General features: G+C 42.3%; 1 protein-coding gene across 6 annotated transcripts in view; it reads right to left on the bottom strand.

Moving 5' to 3' along the window:
- Positions 1-16547, bottom strand: part of dennd5a (DENN/MADD domain containing 5A) — a 30252-nt gene extending 13705 nt beyond the window's left edge. For 3 of the 6 annotated variants that reach the window (XM_030108164.1, XM_030109663.1, XM_030108947.1), the window contains exons 1-4: positions 16306-16547; positions 5865-5936; positions 4940-5049; positions 4111-4795 (exon numbers count right to left, since the gene is read on the bottom strand). In XM_030108164.1, coding sequence (XP_029964024.1) covers positions 4111-4795; positions 4940-5049; positions 5865-5936; positions 16306-16405 — 967 coding nt within the window. In that variant the 5' untranslated portion in view covers positions 16406-16547. The remainder of the gene's footprint in view (positions 1-4110; positions 4796-4939; positions 5050-5864; positions 5937-16305) is intronic. The other 3 variants (XM_030110424.1, XM_030111912.1, XM_030111120.1) reach the window with 2 other exon arrangements.
- Positions 16548-17030: the final 483 nt, after the last annotated feature.

The raw sequence follows: 17030 nt of genomic DNA, 5'->3' as shown, positions 1-17030 counted from the left end.
AATCATAGAGACAAAGTGGAATAACTTGACAACACAAAAGGAGAAGCCCAACCTTCCAGTGTTAACCGTTTGCATGCATTGCTTTTGTCACCCTTTATTGTACCACTGTAGGAGTGGAAGTAGACTGATGACCAATCGTTGAGGAATTAGAAGTGATCCCACACAGGCTGCACACACACTTCGAAGGTGATTCTGCAATCACTGAGAAGGCAAACACACTGTACCAGGATGATGGGACCCGGCTCTTTTTCATTATTACAAATAAGTACAAGCTATGTATAAACATTTCACTAAGGCCTTCAGTGCTCTACTTAAAGTGAGGAACAGATCATTTTGCCAGGATGTTTTTAACCTTGCGAGAATGACAGGTCGAACGTCACAGCTTTGGACCTTCACACAGCAGCTATATGAATGTGCAAACATGTTCAAATAGTCCATAGACTTAAGAAGTTAGTTTATTCTTTAACGGCTACGATTTATCTACATCAGTCTGAAAATAACGATAGATTAACTGCCTGTGGTCGTGAGAGACTGTGATCAAAGTGAACGATGACAACTGTAAAGATGTCTAAAGATTAGTTTGAGACCTTTCTGGGGAATCAAGCGATTTGTCTGATGAGGCCATAACAAACACCACCATTGTTCCTATAATTTGATCCATGTTCTGCACAACATGATTAAATGAGAATGTTGAAATGAGAAAAATGAGAACATATTTAAGCATCTCAACCAAATAATTTAGTCATATTCCCAGATACTGCATTTTCATTGTTGTGGCTCAGAAGTTAAAATTAAAAAACTAAACAAAAACAAATTCTATAGAGTTCATGTGAGTGTCTCTCTCTCTCTCTGTGAGAGTGTGACTGACTGACTGTGTGTTTGTCTTGTGATCAATTGCTCACGAGTCCAGGATGTACCCTGTCTGTCCTCAACCGACTATAAAAGCCTTTACACTTTTCATGTTGTTAAATGAAATCTCTTGATAATAAAGCATCATTTACCACTGCTGTTTACCCTTTGTGGAGCATTCAAAAAGCACCATCTGGGTGGAGAAACATGCACATTTTTTAAATTCTTGGCTGCCTGACCGCAGCATTACGAGCTGGTCTCTGAGAGGTTTGATCAGGAGGAGGAAGTGCTCTGAAGGGCCTTTGTGGAGTCCAGATTTCGAAATGTGACACAGCTGCAGTCAGCTGGCCTTCTGCTTAATGTTAAATTCCTTTATCGTGACTCCACATAGCAGCACTTCAGCTGACTGGTATACATCCAATACATTCAGCCCTCTTCATCGGCGCTCCTGCCTCGCTCACCAACACCTACTACACACACACAGCAGCAGCAGTAGCAGCCTCTCCTGTTATGGTGCCAAAATAAATACCATTCCTTCATTTGGTCATACGCTGCTTCACGAGAAGTGGGACTCTCGCACCATGGCCTGCCCCCCCACCCCCCCTCCTCCTCCCCTCTTTCCCAGCAGGCTTCCTCTTTCCAGGATGGGGATAAGAATACTAACATCACCCCGTCTGCTTTTAAACTGGGCCACCGCAATAAGAAACCACTTGAACAAAGCCTGAAGTACGCCTGCTTGCATGCACAGCTGCATACCATGAACGTCTGAGGAATACTCACACTGAGAGCCGGTAGCGGATCAGACACAAAGTGATGCTTCAATTTTTCACTTCACCCACCGATATGACTTAAAATACATTGAGCATACAGAAGTGAAACGGCTTATCGGTCATCTCAGCACTAATCCAAACAAACAGCTAATTTTAAAGAGCTTGTTTCAACATTCTCGGTTTATTTACAATAGTGGAAGTTACTCTCCGATTACAGTATATTGACTGGTCAGACATGGAACAGTTATGATGGTCTATTTTATATTTTCTGGATATTTGCAGCCAGAACTCCTGGAATTCCATTCAATATTTCTCTACTAAGTTCAGCTGTTAAAATGTCAGATTTTAAATTTCAGCTGGGATTCACACGTGTTCCAGAGTTGCCTTATCTTAATTATTTAACAGGTTATCTAACAGTAATGTTGAGTAGAGTTTGGGCCAGGGGTGCACTTGCATGCTCTCCCTGTGTGTGCATGGGTGTGAGTGTGTCTGTCTTTCTGCGTTTGTGCTGGGTTGATCTCCAGAACCCTGTAGGCAATATATTTATTGAAAGTAGTACAGAATATGGATAGAAAAAAAATAATAATTTGATGATATTTCTTTGGCTAAATAAATTAAATTAAATTAAATTAAATTATCTTTGGTTTGAAAAATACACTAGCATGTAGGAAAATATCAAAAAGCTATCATCATAACATTGGGCCAGGATTGAGGGATATCTCACAAATGAGAAGCTACATAAACTATTTAATACACTGATCAAAATCTTTTAACAAAGTCTTATAAGCTGCAGATAAAACCTAAATGACACTGCGGCATGTATTAAAAAACACATTCCTTGGCATCATGAATGAGCTAAAAACTGGCACACGATGTTGATGTAAAGCCTTAATGATCCTCAAGCCTTGTCTGAAGCCAAACAGTCTGTGCCAACGCAGGAACAGCTTCAGATTTGTGGTTTTAATCTAGATTTCCTCTCTGTAGCTCAAGCATGTGCAACTGCAGCAGCCTCAGTTCAGACCTCCCCCTACACTTTGACGTCCCTCTCCTCTAATCTGTCCTGTCACTCAACTACACAATGCACGCGATGATAAAAGAAAACAATGCCCACAAAATAAGAAAAATGTTGAACAATGCCTAAATTGTGACTTGTTGCGAAAGCTGACACATGATGAGCTTCCTCTTTTGAAAGTGACAGCAGAAGAAGCAGACAGTATTTGAAGCTCTCCTCTTTAATAGCTTCATTGAAAAGATGCTGCTCAGGGTCCTTCTTTCTTCTTCCATCAGTGTGATGAATTCCAGCTCTATTTTTAGCCCGCGCTGTCATCTCTTTATTTGCAGAGCATCCCTCTCCTCGCAGTGTGTGTTTAAGAGCGCTGCGTTTCTTCCCGACAATCCCTCGGTCCTTCTTGGTGGAAGACTGCCAGGGCTTAACTCTACACAACACCCCTCACATGCTCTGAAGTGATGAGCCTCATGGGGGCGAAAAAAAAGGCATGATGTCACTTCCAGCCAATAATAATCATCCTGCATCACCGCTATCCTCCCCGTCTCTGGGTTACCTAGCAACACCCACAGCGTTCCCCCTTTAGAGCGTCTTCCTCCCGGCTCCTGGTGTTTTGTAAACCATTTGCCTTCTCAGGCCGTTGCATCGGATCCAATCACAACAACAGAGCCAACCTCATGAAGGGACCATCTTGTTCCCACACACACACAGAGACACAGACGCACACAGAATGGTAAAGAAGGACAGGAAAGACACCGTTAAAGAAAATTTAAAATGTACAACTAGACAGCCAGGGTTAACATGAATGAACTGAATTAAATAACTGCAAACAGAGAGAGCAAAAGATTCTGAAATCCAAATCTTTTAGAAATGGGGTATTTGAGTGTCAAGGCTCTTGCAGCAGTATGTTACTGAATAGATGAACACAAAGAAACTCACCAAATAGCCTATTTCATTTAGTTCGTGTGAATAATGGACTGCACTGACACAAGGCATTCTAAAGTTTAACACAAGATCAACACAAAGCTCCTGAATCAATGCAGTTCCTGTGGACATTATTTCTCTGAGCTTTTCTAGAATGATGGAAAAAAGACTCCATGCAGAAATACTTTTTCAGCATGAGATTGCAAAAGCATTGAAAATGTAAGAGAAGCAGCCCTGGTGCTACAGCTGCATGTAATACCTACCCCCCCCAGACAATATGTGGTCTCATGTGATGTTACGGATATGTCTCACCGCTGCTGAGAAATCTCCTGAGACAGCCTTTACTAACAGGCTTACATGACCTCCCAACTCTCTGAGTAGCAGCTGTTACAGATGATACAGGATTTGTTCCTGCCTCACCACTGCCGGCTATTTAGAGAACATTACAATTGTTCAACTGCTTCCATAAAGGACAGGATCTTTATGCAAGTCGGGCTACTGAGAGCCGTATGTGCATGTACTGGTGATCGATGCGCTCCAGTGAGAATGGAAAACACTTACGTTGTGAGTAGAGCAGGATCTGCATCTCGAGCAGGGCGCAGGTGAAGAGCTGCAGAACGTTCTCCACCCCGAGCAGATTAAACATCTCACTGATGGCAAAGTCAAAGAGCGGCAGCTCCGATGTGCTCGGCCTCTGGCACACCACGGGCCCGTAGACGCCTGAGAACTTTAGGGAGCGGCCGGACGGCGGCAGGGGCACCTCATAAAGGATGTTGTATATGTAGCTCTCCAGGGGGAGGGGAGGGGGCTGGGGGCAGGAGACGGCTTGGTGGAGTTGCTGCAGCACCTTCCTGCAGGCCTGCGCGAAGGCCATGGGCGTGATCAGGCAGATGCACTTGGACACGTACAGCGTGTCGCGGCTGATGTCGTACGAGTTGAAGCGCTGCAGGCGGGAGATGGACGGCGCCGCGTGCAGCACGGGACGGGTCTGCGAGTGTTGGTGCCGCTGGTCCTCGGGCCCCGGCGGGGAGGTGGGAGTGTGCAAGATGTCGTACTGCTCTGCGTTGTGCATGTGGTAGAGAGTCTGCATGGCGCTGCAGATCTGCTTACTGGTCACCTCCTCGAAGAAGGTGAGGGCAAAGCCGTAGGTGCGGGAGCCGTCCTCCCGCGTGATGATGAAGGAGTGGAACTGAGGCTCCCGGGAGTCCACCTGCGTCCTGAATGATAGACCCTTTGGCATACAAAGCTGTGGGACGACATGTCCAAAGAAGGAGTCAGCGTATTGAAAGACTACACATATGTTTTTCGTATGTAGCTTTGTTAACCATTAAAGGTCAAACAGTTATCATGACAACACAAAGGTTATGTTAAATGTGTGTAAAGATCATACCATGCCAACTGCATCTTGGTCAAATGGATTCCATTCGACATTGTCTGGATAATGTGCAAGAACTTTGGATTTAAAGGTTCTCCGCAATGGACTCTGCTCAAAATTCTCACCTGTAAGTCAAACAAACACAGAGACAGCGCAAAGACAGAAAATGAGGGAAAAACAGTTAGCACAAGTCTCCAGATGCAGATGCAGGGAACAGAAAGAACACTTTGAGCAGAAGCGACATATCAAGTGCCAGGCACAAGTCCAGAAAGAGCAAATCAGCAGGTTTGTCTTGAGAGGAAGGCTGTATTGCATCATATAAAACTGTCATTTGCATTTTGACCCAGAAGCGAAAACAAAAAACAGTCGGACAGCAGTATTTGATAATTCAGAATAGTTTATCGGGCAAAGACATGAGAGTTTATAGATCTTAATGCTTTATGACAGCTTTAGTGACAATACAGAGGTACATATAAAATAATCAGTCAGAGAAGCACGGATTGAGTCGATTTGAACCCAGAGTAAAGCAGAAGTGATGCACACACCAAGGCAGTACTGAAAAGTCATTCAGAGTGTAGGGGGGAGAGTAAACATTGACCAAGCATTGCCAGTGCAGCCAGCACTGGACTTGTGTGTGTGCGCGAGAAACAGAAGCGGTGATTGTCAAACATCAGCTCATTGTTCAGCTGCTGGTGAAGGGGGTGAGGGAGACGACGGAGGGGGAGAGAGAAACCAGGGGGAGGAAAATCAGGAGTGAGCAAAATAGAAAGGGCAAGTACCCACACACCTGTGCAGAAAACAAATGTGAAAACTCAAGATTTTTAAGTAACGAAGGAGGGCTGCTGAGAAAATAAACACAAGGTGCGCCAGGTTTAAGGGTGAGGGGTTAAAGCTGAGCTGGAGTTAGGAGGGAGAGGAGTGTGTGTGGTGGGAAGGTTACCTTTGTTTGCACTTGCCAAATTTCCTCTGGCCCCATCTCTGAATTTAGTAGCCTCTATATACTGGCATAAAGCTACACAACAAACAAAACAAAAATATAATTAAAAGCCTGGTTCTCGCATCACTTCTCAGTTGGTGTTGTCAACGCATCCCGGCAGCTCTGCCCTCCAGAGAACAAGCTGCACGCACACAGAGACACACACACACAGGCCATTATCTCGTCTGTGTCAGGCGGCTATGCTAATCCGAGCCAGCCTGTAGGGTTATGACACAGGAATGTGGCGTTTCTCTTTGTCATAGTTTCCTCCTCTTCTGAAGATCATGCAAATCCGCATTACTGTAACATGGATCATGATCCCACAACATGAAGCCGAGGGAAAGAAGCAGCCAGGCTGAGATCTCGGTTACAGTGTAATGAGAACATGGCAGTGCCTTCAGATAAACCTTAACAAGCTTCCTATTTATCACGTTTGTCTGCTAAAGTTAGCATGTCAGCATGCAAGAGACAGGAGAAGCATCATTTTTAGACACTATTATGATGAAGGGCAGCACATAATTACTGGATAACTGAATAACCTTCGGTATGACAGAATGGTGAAATATGTCAACCAGCCTCTCCCGAAACCCAAAAAGCAGCTTAATATGTCCTGCAGTGTCGTGAGCAACAGTCCACAACCAAAAAGATAGCGCATTTCATGTCAGAGAGGCCCAAAGGAACCAGGAAATATTCACAATAAAGAAGCAGGAGCCAAACAATGTGAATGTTTGAAATTAATAACATTAAATTGACCATGAATACATTTTGCAGGATGGTGGTGCAGTGGGAAGGACTCTCCACTCACAGGATAAAATAACCTTGTTTCCTGTCCTGCTTGAGGATTTTCTGTGTGGAATCTGCACGTTCTACTGGTGCGAGTGTAGGTATACTCTGGGTACAGCGGCTTCCTCCAAAAACCTGCCTTTCAGGTAGAATGGTCACCCTAATTTGCCTGCAGGTGTGAATGTCAGTGTGTAACCTGTCCAGATTGTGAGCTGCCTTCACCTTATGTCACCTGGGATTGATGCCCCCCCCCCCCCCCCCACCCCCAAAAAAAAAAAAAAAAAACATTCTGTTTTTTAGTGCTCTAATGGTCAAAAACAATAAATAACATAGTAATGAGCAGCAGCCTTTAACTGCTCAGCACGCTGCGTCTTCACCAGCACACATGGGCACTGTGGTTTATTCTGAGCCGATCCCACGAACGCCACCAAGCTGCTGTAATTACTCACTAAGCGCGCTGCATGTGTATTAATCCGCAGCTACAAACAGGCCAACAACTTCTTTCTTACTGCTCCTTTTTGGGGAGAGATTTAAAAAGAACGACAGCACCCAATTGGTTTAGGAGGACATTAGGCATTTATGAAGGAAAAACAAACAAAGGAAGATTTGTGACCCATTTTTAAGCAAACGCTTCTTCAGTCGAAATGGATGCCAAGTTCCATTGAATTGGGCGAAGAAGTAGATAAATACGTGGAAAGCTGATGAGACGGAAAACGCTGATAAAACATTTCAAGTCTGGACAAACTGCGGTAAAATGTGGCTCCATCAGATGACAGTCATGAGATTACAGTGGATGAATGCTCATTGTATCACAGCCCTGAAGCTGTTAGGTTATCTAACGTTTTACATCACAAAAAAAAGACCCGCTGTTGCCTTTGCTGTGCCGTTTCCCTTCTTCTTCTTCTTCTTCTTCTTCATGCATTCCATTTCCCAATCCCCAGTGAAATCCTGCTGGCGCTAAAACAAATTCATGCAGCATGTCGAAGCCTAATGTGAGCTGAGCTGATACTCGGCTTCAAAATGAAACTGCTCCCAAGAAAATGTCGCCTATCAGACAAAAAATCAGTACTTTCCTCAATTGATTTTTTTCAGGGAACAAGTAAGGAAAATCCATCTTTATTACATTTATATTATGACTCAGTGCTGTCAGACAAATGATAATTACGTTGTCAAGTCTGGCGATTACATTCATTTCCTTTGCTGCAGTCTGGAGAGAATCCAAGCTTAACTTCTGTGGATGATAGACGGACGCATTTACTCAGATAAACTGTTTTTATTCTTCTTAATTCTACCCTAATTCTAATTTTATTCCTCCCCAAATCCATGAATAGAAGTGTCAAGAGGAGCAGCAGCTTGATTTACTGTAGAGTCTTCCAAACAGTGAAGTGATTTCTGGCAGTGGAAAAAAAAATAAATAAAAGGATTAAGTAGTTTAATCTGCTGGTTACTTTCTTACCCAAATTGACCACTGAGAAGAAAGTAGGCCAGAAGAACAACTTTAACTGGGGGAAAAAAAAAATGCCTGTCGACGAGACACAGGCCAGAATTGGGATTAGGATGAGAAGCAAAGAAATAGTGATTCATATCATTTTTTGTTATTCTGATGACTCAATTCATCATTTGTTCTCCAGATTTGATTAAGTCGAAATGCTCCAAAGCTCAAATAGGTAGCCTCAGTTGACCGTGAGCATGTAAACACTGGCTGAGGCCTCTGACAGGAAGTGGAAGCAGACATGGGATACGATCATGTGACGCGACTTGTTTTGAAAGTCAAATCAAATGTCTGAAAGCATCTAGCTTGTGCAACAAAATCAGAGACGTCATGCTGTTTTTCCTCCAACGGCCCATGCCGCTGCTCTTTAAGATAATCACAATCAAATCAAATCACTAGTCATCATGTTTACTTTTCACAAATCACACAAGCAAGACACACAGCCGCTCTGAACAATACTTCTAAAAGCTGTTCAAAAGCACGGCACAGGAAAGCATGAAAATAAAACTACTGCTTCCCATATCCAATATAAATCTACAAAATTGTGGCATTAAATTTGACAAGATTGTTCTTATGTTGAATGTTTTAAGAGGATGTTGTGTTTTTGGGCTGACATTTAGCTGTTACACAGTTACATAATAATGTGTTGTTCTTACTGCACAGAGGATAATGTTTTTACTTCATCAATAAACAAGCCTAACACCGAATCTTTTCCTCATCGCAGAAATGCGACGACCTGATGTGCCACTTCAGATGCGACTCAGGTGCAACTGCAAGTTTGTTCTCCTCCGCTGCTAATTGATGCTAATCACATGCTAAGAGGCTCGCCGGATTCTGCTTCAGAAACATCGCCTCCGTTTGTCCCTCATTTCCGACATACGCGCTGTGACGCCATGAGAGGGCGGACGCGCCGGTAGTGGTGGGAGTGAGAGCGCGTCACTCGGCCCCGGCCTCCCCTCCTGTGAGCCAGGGACCACCCACAGCTCCGCTCAACACGCCCTCACGCCTACTGCAGCAGGGCCCGCTGGGCCACACGGAACAGGATGCGATTCCATCACGACTCGGCTCAGTGTATCGTTACGGACAGTGGTGCCACTTCAAAAAAAAATAGAATAAAAAAAATAAGCTCGGCGGCAGAAACATCAACACTCATCCACCGAGAGGACCCGGTGCTGACACGAGATGATCGCTCGCTCACAGCTTCAACTCACTGCTGAGACTACTGGTGTGTGTGTGTGTGTTAAAAATGTCCCATGTTTTACCTCTTGTTACGGCGTGGGAAGCTTCTAAGCTGGCAGTCTCTGCAAACACTCACACTGCTGTCTTTTCTTTCACGCTTCAATAGTTAACACTGCTTGCAGGCCAGCGGCCAAAAATACCGGCGCACTGATTCCTGGGTACTTTTTAGTAACCAAAAAAAAAAAAAAAAGAAGAAAGTATATTAAGTGAAAGCTAAAAACAACTTGCAAGAGGTTGAGGATTTTATCAAATAAACTGCTCCGTCAGGAAATCTAAATGAGCTGTTTTATAGTAATTTTACGGACTTCTTTTCCAAGAGGATACTCTGAGTTCCCTCACATGAAAACCAGCAAAATCCAAAACCAACAACATACTGAAGGCATTTCAGCTCAAGAGTCAAACTCATTGAAAATATTTTTTGATAATAGTTGTTATGTTCTGCCTCTCTGGAAATTAGCACATTGACATTTAATGTGGAAACAGACTGGTTTGGTGTGGAAAAACGTTTACTGGATTATCAGAAAACAGATTTTTACCACAACATTTAGCATCATTACATTACTAGTTGCGTTTCTGAATCTTTCTGAGTTTTCTTTGAATAAAGATGCAAACGTAACCAAAAAATTACTGTTATTTAAAACAGAAGGGAACATCTGAAATGCACCGTCATATCAGAAAGATTTTAAAACGGGTTTCATTCAGCAAGAAAGCCTGAAATCTGAGTTCCTAAACATCTGTTTGCAACCACTGGATTGGACTTTAGGGATCTAACAGTCGCTCCGACAAGAATGCACAGGTTTAATTTGTCTGCCACAGCAGAGAGGAATGTAAACCTTCACCAGTCGAAATCTTTTCCGAGCTGATGTCGGATCACCGTGACATTTATTTCAAACCAAATACAGTAAAAACCAGACAGGGGTTGAAACAACGATATAGATCTCTAAGTGTTGAATGCTCCACTGTGAATGTGCTGACAGCATCTCTTTAGAGGATTTAGTAGAGTAAAAATTACATTTATGTAGATGAGCAGGAATTAGTTTTACCCATTTTTTTCTTTTTTTTTTTCCACTTTAGCCAACATGAAACAAGCAAAACCAATAAATAATTATGCTTTGGACTGACTATTTTCACTCATTTCGCTAAGAGATAATCTGACAAAGGTCTAAGACATCGACCTGAGATTTCCACAAAGATAACAAAAAATACCATTTGTCACACAGACTAACCATAAAAAGACAGATTTTTAATCGTTTGAGTTGATGACTAAGCCGGGAAATTTCTAGTCATCACAGAGCCACATGTTCTCTGAGCAGAGAACCTTTCATCTTTTAACAAGACGTGAGCCTGTTAACTTTGAAACTGTCTCATGAAGTTTGAGAGAAAAACAATCAACCCCATGTGTACATAAAGCAGCATCTTCATACACTTATCAGTGAACTAATTTGTTAAAAAAAATAAATAAATGTAAAGATCAGTATATATAACATCCTCGAAGGACTGCAAGTTATCAAACTGCATCCCAAATTTCCCTGATCCATTTTCAAAGAGATTTTTAAAGCACCAACCTCTTACAAGGCCACAAATAAACAACTCTGGATGGAAATATGAAAGAGCACATTATGCATTTAAAGCCAGCTTTCATGTTGAGCCATTCATCCTCATTTGTTTGCCGAGTAGGATTGGGGGAGAGAGGCTGCCTGGGAAATTCAAAAGGATATTTAGCATTTGAATAAGTGCAGCCTGTCTGCAAGTGTACTCGTGTCCCTCAGCGCTGTGTGTTTCCAGTGTTGCCTGTGAGGCTGCAGGGTCATACATATGCTAATCAGGTCCTCGCTGTGCTGCCAGAGGCCGGCCTTTCAGCAACTTTTTGGTCATTTCTTTGTGTTTCACTGTACTCGAATCATATTAAATAGCCCAGATGATACAGCAGTTCTGTTAAATCTCACCATTCACATGAATGAATCCGCTCATTTCAGCGACACGCCAAACTATACCCCAAACTATATTTAGTCGGCAAGGTTTGACCTTTAACAGTCAAAAAAGAATGAGCAGTTATCTGCTCAGTGATGACAATAACAGTGAAATCTTTCGTACCATCTGTTGTTCCTGCACTGCTGAATAACAGCGTTCACTGCAGCTACAGTTTCATCACGATTTCATTGTTGTGAAAAACTGTTGCAGTTAAGAACCACGGGGATCATTTAATCTGGTAGTTATCCATTATTTGTTCCTCAGATGAATCAAAGAACAAAAACATCTACTGCTATAAATTATCAACTGGCATGCCGTTGTCACTTTCTCAAGCAAGTTTATATAAAAATGTGTAATCATTGTAAAATGCAAATAACTGATAAAAAGGAGCTCAGCTCCGTTGGTTTTGTCTTGGCTAAGTGATAAAGATGGAAAAACATATACTGGTTTCTGTCTCGCAACTGATTAAATAAGCAATTAGTTCACGCTTTCAGTTCATCATTCCTCATGAAATTATGCAAAAATGATTCTCAAACTTGACAAGTTAACAAGAGAAAGCAGTGAAAAATGTTTGGTACTTCCTGATGAGGGTAATTCTGAATTATTTCACTAGATAAGCCAGTCAATAATTAAAGAAAACATTTCATTTTATCAAAAAGTCTTGCAATATATAAATAGTTAATCATAAACAGAATACATGATTATGATGATTATTCTGTCAACTTCAGTGTCTTGCACAGATGTCACACCAGGCTCATCCCTAAAACACATGAATTTCAGTCCCTGCTTAAGTTACTACTCATTTGTTTCTGTATTTTATGTCAAAAGCTTTTGACATTTGTCACACTGCATTTGTGTTTTTGTTTTGTTTTTTTAAAAAAAAAACTTATCTAAAATTACACATGATGTCACTTGTGAGATGGCATTTTTAAAAACCATGAAAATTCTTTGCCATTTGTACTTCTAGTGGAATATTTCCTAAAAATGTCCCACTTCGTGTACTTTTTAGCCATCAAACCACAGAAGAATCGACAGACACATGACTGTTGTGATCTGATCTAAAAATGTGAATCTATCTGTTAAAAAAAAAATCTCTCCATCTACCAATGACATATGATAAAATTCTGTCTTTCTTTCATAAACTATTAAAAAAAAAGTAACCTCTGGGTGCAGTTTACCTGCAGAAGATGTTTTCCTGACATGAAATGCAGTTTCTCCACATCATTTCCTCTCTTCAACTAAGAATGAAACAGTCGATAAGGGGTAAGCCCCGAACCTGGCTCTCCAGTAAACAGCAACAACATGCATTAAGTAGAGCAGCAGAAAGCGGAGTCTGACCTCAGAGCGCCGGTCTGTTCATCTCAGCGGAGTTTCTGTGGCTTCGTTTCTGCCTCTGTCGGAGAGGCTTATGAGAAACCTCATCAAACGATCAGAGAAAAGAGGCACTGCATGACGGAGGCACAGCTGGTTCATTTACTTGATATTATGGTAACTCTTGTCAAATCATTCCTGAATGTTACTGTGACAATTGTGGTCATGAAAACATAGGAAATGAAAAAAATTTAAAAAAGGAAGAAATATATTGTCCATTTCACTGTTTGAAATAATTACAGGAAAATGTTGCCGTTCGATCGTTTTCAGATTCGATATGGACCTGTCATTGCTTTATCGGCTATTATTCTGACATAAAAATCAGGAATTTGCCATCTGCATTTTGTGACAACACAACAAAACCTAAACACTCTGAAAGAAAATGCAGTATATTTCAATCAGCACTGACCCAACGGTGGTTTTATTTATTTATTTTTTTCCACAGTGGATACAAAAGCCAAACAGAAAAAGCTGCACTCTGATCTGGATTTTCAGACTAGAGGATCATGAGTGTGGCTTTGCGACGACAGTGTTCAACCAAATCAGTGGCTCATTTTGGACTCAGTTCCCAAATTCAGTGTAAATTCAATGTGCAGTAAAGAGGAACACGATTGAAGGAAGTAGAAAAAGGAAGTGCAGGGGTTAAGTTTATGAGAATACTCAGCTTGGTAGCTGCTTGGGCGGGGGCTACTTTTAGCAACTTTGTAAACCTTTCACTAGCTGCTGAGTCACGTTACACTGACAATGACAAGAAAGTACATGGAATACAGTCCGCACTGTTTCCTCAATCATCTTCACTTTCCATCACTGTTCTGTGTCATAAAAATAAAATCTGTAAAAGTCAAACAAATTGGATTATTGTGTGATTTCAGAGGGAGCAGTGACCCGGTCAACAAGCGCTTACACACCCTAATACTGGCTTAAAGCTAGTTTACGCTGGTAGATTTACACTCAGCTGTCCAACTGAACTACAACAGTCATCAGGAGGCGTCCAAGTGTGGAGTGAGAACAGCTTCAGTGGCAAAACAGAAGTATTTCATTATCTACTGCAATCTGCGGTACGCATCATTTCAACTGAGTAAACCCATTTATTTTCTTCAGCATTCAGGACTTCCCCAGGATATTTATCATCAGGGGCGCCGCAGTGGGAAACCCTGACATTATTACGAGGGGGGGAAATGATGGCGCTGCCACTGCCAGATATTCATATCAACACCAAACAACACAAATCTCCTCCGTCAAAGGTCGAAGTCATACTTTTCAGCAAACACGGCAAGTCCCGCCTGCACTGAGAAGTCAGGTCGATCATGACACAGACTGAGTAACCATTACAACCCGGTCTTTTTAAAGACACCTACAATGTGAGGGTGACAGCAGGTTCACTTTTTCCTTCTTCTTTCTGTAGTTATTTAAAATGACCCCTCCATCAACAATATTAAATATTACTGAAGATATGTGAAGTCACTGTAACAGTAGAATTGAAGTTATCCGAGTCATCACAGTCCTAATAGTGGTTTAACATGTTTAATACCAGAATGAGTGGGAAAATTATGAGTAAATTCACTCACTAGTTTCAATGGAGACAAAGAATGGGGGCCATATTACTTTCAGGACTCTTAACCTATCTATAAATAATGAGATAGCATTTAAAACGATTGGCTTCATGATGGAGATTCTCTCCTGCAGAGTGAATCTGGAATCAGTAATATGTTGTTGTTGGTGTTGCATGATTGAAAAAAAAACACACTAACAAATAAGTGTCCAAAGTTCTTAACAAATATAGATAAAATGCAGTCCAGCTCAACAACAGAGATAAAGACAAGAAACACTGAGTGTTAGAACTTTAAAGTCAGATTTCAGGCCAGAGCTGTTAAACTGGATGCAATTAAATTTAACAAGTGTCCATAATTAAGTGCAGGTGAGCATATCTCGCTTTCAATACTTCACCATACACAGTGTGCCAAGCACAAACAAGATCCGTGTGTGTCACAGCTTGCTGTACTCTGCTTAGCTCTGCAGTTGTTTGTGAAAGGAAAGGGTGTGGCCTGGCCTCGTATGAGAGTATAGGTGAATTTCACTTAAATGTCAATGTCAACACAATGGAAAACATGGTTTTAAAAATTAAAGTCTCACGGCAAAGCGTATATGTATGTATCATTTCCAGCCTATCTCTTTGATTCCCCGTGTTGCCCTGTCTGTATGTTGAAGTGTTGTGAGACACTACTCCCCAAATTTCTCCCAAATGAGGCTGAGCACCTTAGATGACAGCTGTCGCTTTGAGCATGTGAATGATTAGATGGCAATTTGAGGGTAAAGGACCTTGAGACTGCTGAAGCAGTAGGATAATTTCTTATGCGAGTGGAATCCTTTGCAACATTCATTGCAAAGTTACCCTCATCACAAAAATTTGCATTTGCAAAGGATTGACAGAAGTGGAAGAAAGGGTAGATCTCCATGCACGGTGCGTTAGCCTGCATATGGCCGTCACATTTGAGCTCTACTGCCCCACATTGTGTTGACACATACCTCACTTCAGTTTTGTCAACATTACATCATACCTGGTGGAAACAGGCCAGAGGTCAGGAGTTTAAAAACCAAGGGAAACAAACAAACATACAAACAATCAACAAAGGAAACTGTTCAAAAATAGAAAAAAACAACCACAGTGTAATTTTGCAATTGGGTCCAAGGACTTGAAACATTTTTTTCATGCCACAGAGAGAATTGAAATGCTGCAGTCAAAATTAAAAGTCATGAAAACCAATAAAACATCACCTCAAAATAATAAATTATTGTATGAGGATAGATGTTAATATTTCCTGTGACATCATCAGAAGTCAAAGCAATCACAACTGGAAAGTAGAAAGTGTTGACTGTAGAAATAAACGGGGAAGGAGTCCACTTTTTTTAATGACAGCCTAAATCACTGTGAGATGCAGCTGCATTTCAGGAAGGTGGGCTCGATGATGGATGCTGAGGGGCGAGGCTCAACAAAGAGGGGAGGGCAGGTAAATACATTGCTGATTTCGCCCCTGTGTGTTGCTACCTGGATGTCTGATCTCCTCCACAGTGACAGTGACAGCTCAGGCAGGATGACAGCTTGGATCATCACACCAACCAATCCCCGCATTGGATGTGTGAAATGTTGCTCACGTACAAGAGTTAATATCACACCCACATCAAATGACACTGACGGATAAATGAGTGTAACATTCAGGACGGGGTTTCGTGGACGGGCTCTGAATTAAAATGCATGTCAGCACGTTAAAGGGACACAACAGGCCAGTAATCCGCAGGCTTTTCTCCCCGAGCCCTGCAAACAAACAGGCTGAGAGAAGATGAGCTAGGCCTGACCTAACGTTCGCTCTCCGCCAGCCTCAACAACATGCTACACACCTAACACTGGATACTGACACACATGGGCGTTAATACATACAGAATACTGTTTAATAACGCCGAGAAGACGTTAAAACAACCCGGTCTTCCGTCCTCGCCCCGGCATCAGCCCGACATCCCCCCCTCCACCTCCCCGACGGCTAACGTGCTTACCGGACAGTTCGTCGGGTTCCAGCCCGCTTTCGGTGTCGAGTCCGCAGATCACAAAATAATCTGCGAACCGGCAGGAACCGGAGCTGAAGCCGGTGGTCATTTTGAGACTGGTCCGGTGCTACCGTCACTCCCGCAGCGCGGAGCATATTAAAGCGCCTCGGAGACGTGATTTGTGCCAGCCATCACCGATGAGACGCCGCTGCGAAGCCCGAAAATCACAACCGACCGACGCGCGGAGGGAGGCAGCTCGCTTAAAAACAACAGCCGCGGGCACTTCCGGCTCAGACCTTCACAGTAAAGCCACCGGCAGGAACTCACGAGCAGCCTTCAATATAAAACGACACATGACAAACCAGATTGATAAATTTAGAGAACTACCAAAAGGGTTGTCATATTAAACCGTTACCATAAGAAAATTAGAATAACCAATTAATCTCACATGCATGAATTTGTACAGTGACAGAAAACACATGAACCTCGGGGAAATACTTGGGGAGAACATGCAAACTCCACACAGAACAGCTCTATAAGAACCCACAGCCCTTTCAATGTGAGGCGAGAGTGCTAGCCACTGCACCATATAGTGCACACCATATGAATTACAAAACGCATTTGGCGATACGGGACATGCTTTGTAATGCCAGCTTAAAAAACACAAGTCCATCCATTCATCCATTTTTAATATCCCTCTATTCAATTCAAGGTCATTGGTCACTGCTGCCATC

Source organism: Salarias fasciatus, chromosome 1 (genome assembly GCF_902148845.1).
Source record: "Salarias fasciatus chromosome 1, fSalaFa1.1, whole genome shotgun sequence".
NCBI lineage: Eukaryota > Metazoa > Chordata > Actinopteri > Blenniiformes > Blenniidae > Salarias > Salarias fasciatus.
Note: the sequence above shows the minus strand (reverse complement) of the source record. Positions and strands in the feature narration are given on the sequence as shown.